The following is a 2,500-nucleotide window of genomic DNA, read 5'->3' as shown; positions in this document are numbered from 1 at the left end:
TATATCTGTTAATCTATGCTCCTTATAAATGTATGTATGCATATTATAGACATATCCATGTGAATAATCTATATACGAGTATGTATATATACATATATATACCAGTAATTGTAGGCACGTCCCATTTTAAGCGACGGAAATTCAGTGCATCCCCACAGGTCCGATAATTTGTCTGAGAGAAATGAACTGGAAACCTTGGCAGTTCGCGCACGTCAATGAGAAAGCGATCAATGTTGGATCTGGCTGCCTGTGAGGCTCTTGGTCTCATGGACTTTTGTAACCAAACGCAATTCCAAACATGTCTTGCTGAATATATGAAAGAAACGCATACTTCATCATCATCCACGTAAACGTAGTAACTTTAAGGTGTGAAAAGTGTGAGATTTATGCTAACGTTATTCACTTGCTTCCTTCCCTATTTTACCTTTTAATTTATGGTATAAAGAAATGAAATATCTATAAACGTTTTATATAAACAAAATAAAAACAAAATTTTATAAAAAAAAAAACATGTAAAAAAACTCCTAAAATTAAAAAAAGTCTCCGATCACAATAGTCACTTTCAACCGGATAAATATCTAACAAATATCTCTCACAGCCTATATGAACCACCCTCCGAAACCACTTGCTTTTCAAGTTGTCAAAGAAAATTCATTCGGGGGTTCCTCAGTGCTCAGTTTAACAAGACATGACTAATACAGAACTCCCCTGTGATTTTATTTTAGCTTCCTAGGTCACTAGCCTAAGCGGGGTATGGAGTTGGTTTTCTTGTGATACTTAAAAGGCAAATAAAATAAATAAAAAGAAAGAATTTGTAAGAGTTAACGAGTGCAGGAGTAAATGAAGAAATAGTCAGCCGCCTCATCGTCAAGTTCAAGGCCAAGGTCATGGGAAGGGAACCGCCTCAGGGTAAGCGGCGGTGGATACGACCCAAGGTGTTCGATACATTTATCTCAATTAAGACGGCAGTTGGAGCGTCAACCAACCATGACAGCCGGCCAAATTAAGAAGCAAAACCCCAAACTTTGAGTTGACACAGTTCGAGAGGGCAACGAAGGAGGTTTCTGTGTAAGAAGGTTGGGTGCATATAACAAAGCACAGGCGACAAAACAGCAGCGTGATTAAAAACCTGCTTTTGCCAAAGGAGATAGTGTCCAGGACATGGACGGCTGTAGAAAACAGTTTGGACAGAAGAGGATGCTTTTTGTGTCAGTGGCACAGAGAGAAAAGGACTTGATCCACGTGGTCAGAACCACATAATTATAAACTTTCCCAGAAGTATGCGGGAGCCTTTGGGAATGGTGGCCTGGCTAACGTTTCATTCTCACTGACAGTTCCCATTGTTCTTTGACTAATATTTTGTACTTTCGGATGGATAAAACTAGGCCTCGCTTCGAAGGGCGTCGATCTATATACATCATACATGAACACACCTGTGTATATAAAGATTTACATATATGCACATATATGCACATACATCCACATAAACACACACACACACACACATATATGTATATGCATGCATGTATCTTTATATATAATGGATATATATATAAGTGAAAATGTTTTCCTTCGTAATTATAAGACGATGAGAATGAAGATCATAAATATTTTTTCTCCTGCTTACACCTCATTCACAATTCAGCTGTTGTTCATAAGCCGTCAGATTTAAAGAATATTGTGAATCAAACACTAAACTATATGAATCCTCAGTAAACTGATACTGTAAGTTCCTTAAAAATCAAATGTCAAACTAAACTAAACTAAACAAACAAAAAAAAGATGTTACGCGCCTCGTTAATTCAAAGATATTGGTATAATGATATGTAAAATACTTTGAATTATATTTATTTTCATGTTTCACAAGGGGGGGTTTCAATGTCATTTGTAATCACTTATCATTTCTGTAGATATTATCACGGCAAGGATGATTGAATTTTATGTACGTCACGTCGTTAAGGATGTTAAAATGCTATACAATTCATGTGAAGTTCCACACATCCTTCATGTGTCTCGATATCAGGTGTTTGGTAGTTAATGATCGATGATATAGGCACCCAACAGACAAGCACAGCTTGCGGGAAGCTTGAATGTCTCGATGGCGAAGGGGAAGTACTGATCATAGGGGTCGTAGACAAGGAAACGGTGGTAGATGGACTTCTGCAAACACTTGGACTCGTAGCAGTCAGGTACCAGAGGACATGCATCGCCGGAAGTGAGACACTCTTCGATGCGTGTAGTCTGAGTGAGAGTCTGATAATGGACATCGATATTGTTTACAATAACACGCCATTTTCCCTCGGTGTTCTGGGCACGAAGGGGCCTGATGTAAGCGGTCTCTGATGGACACAAGTAAGTTTCCTCATCCAGGGTATTTGGTCGGTCCACAGACAGCTCGGTGTTGAGGTCAGCTACGTCAGCATAGAGGGAGAGGAGCTTCTCGTAGTGATATTCGGCTGCGTGTTTGATCTCATAGGTGGGATAATGGTCGTCGTGGAGA

The 2,500-nt window shown here is 39.2% G+C and overlaps 1 protein-coding gene across 1 annotated transcript in view; it reads right to left on the bottom strand.

Moving 5' to 3' along the window:
• Nucleotides 1-1,329: 1,329 nt before the first annotated feature.
• The window catches only part of LOC119572820, a 2,078-nt gene continuing 907 nt past the window's right edge, over nt 1,330-2,500 (bottom strand). The window contains exon 2 of the mRNA XM_037919765.1: nt 1,330-2,500. This exon is cut by the window's right edge and continues 269 nt beyond it. Within this exon, the coding sequence (XP_037775693.1) occupies nt 2,035-2,500 (466 nt within the window). The 3' untranslated portion in view covers nt 1,330-2,034.

This window comes from Penaeus monodon, chromosome 5 (assembly GCF_015228065.2).
Source record: "Penaeus monodon isolate SGIC_2016 chromosome 5, NSTDA_Pmon_1, whole genome shotgun sequence".
Lineage (NCBI taxonomy): Eukaryota > Metazoa > Arthropoda > Malacostraca > Decapoda > Penaeidae > Penaeus > Penaeus monodon.
This window is presented reverse-complemented; position numbering and strand designations above follow the sequence as displayed.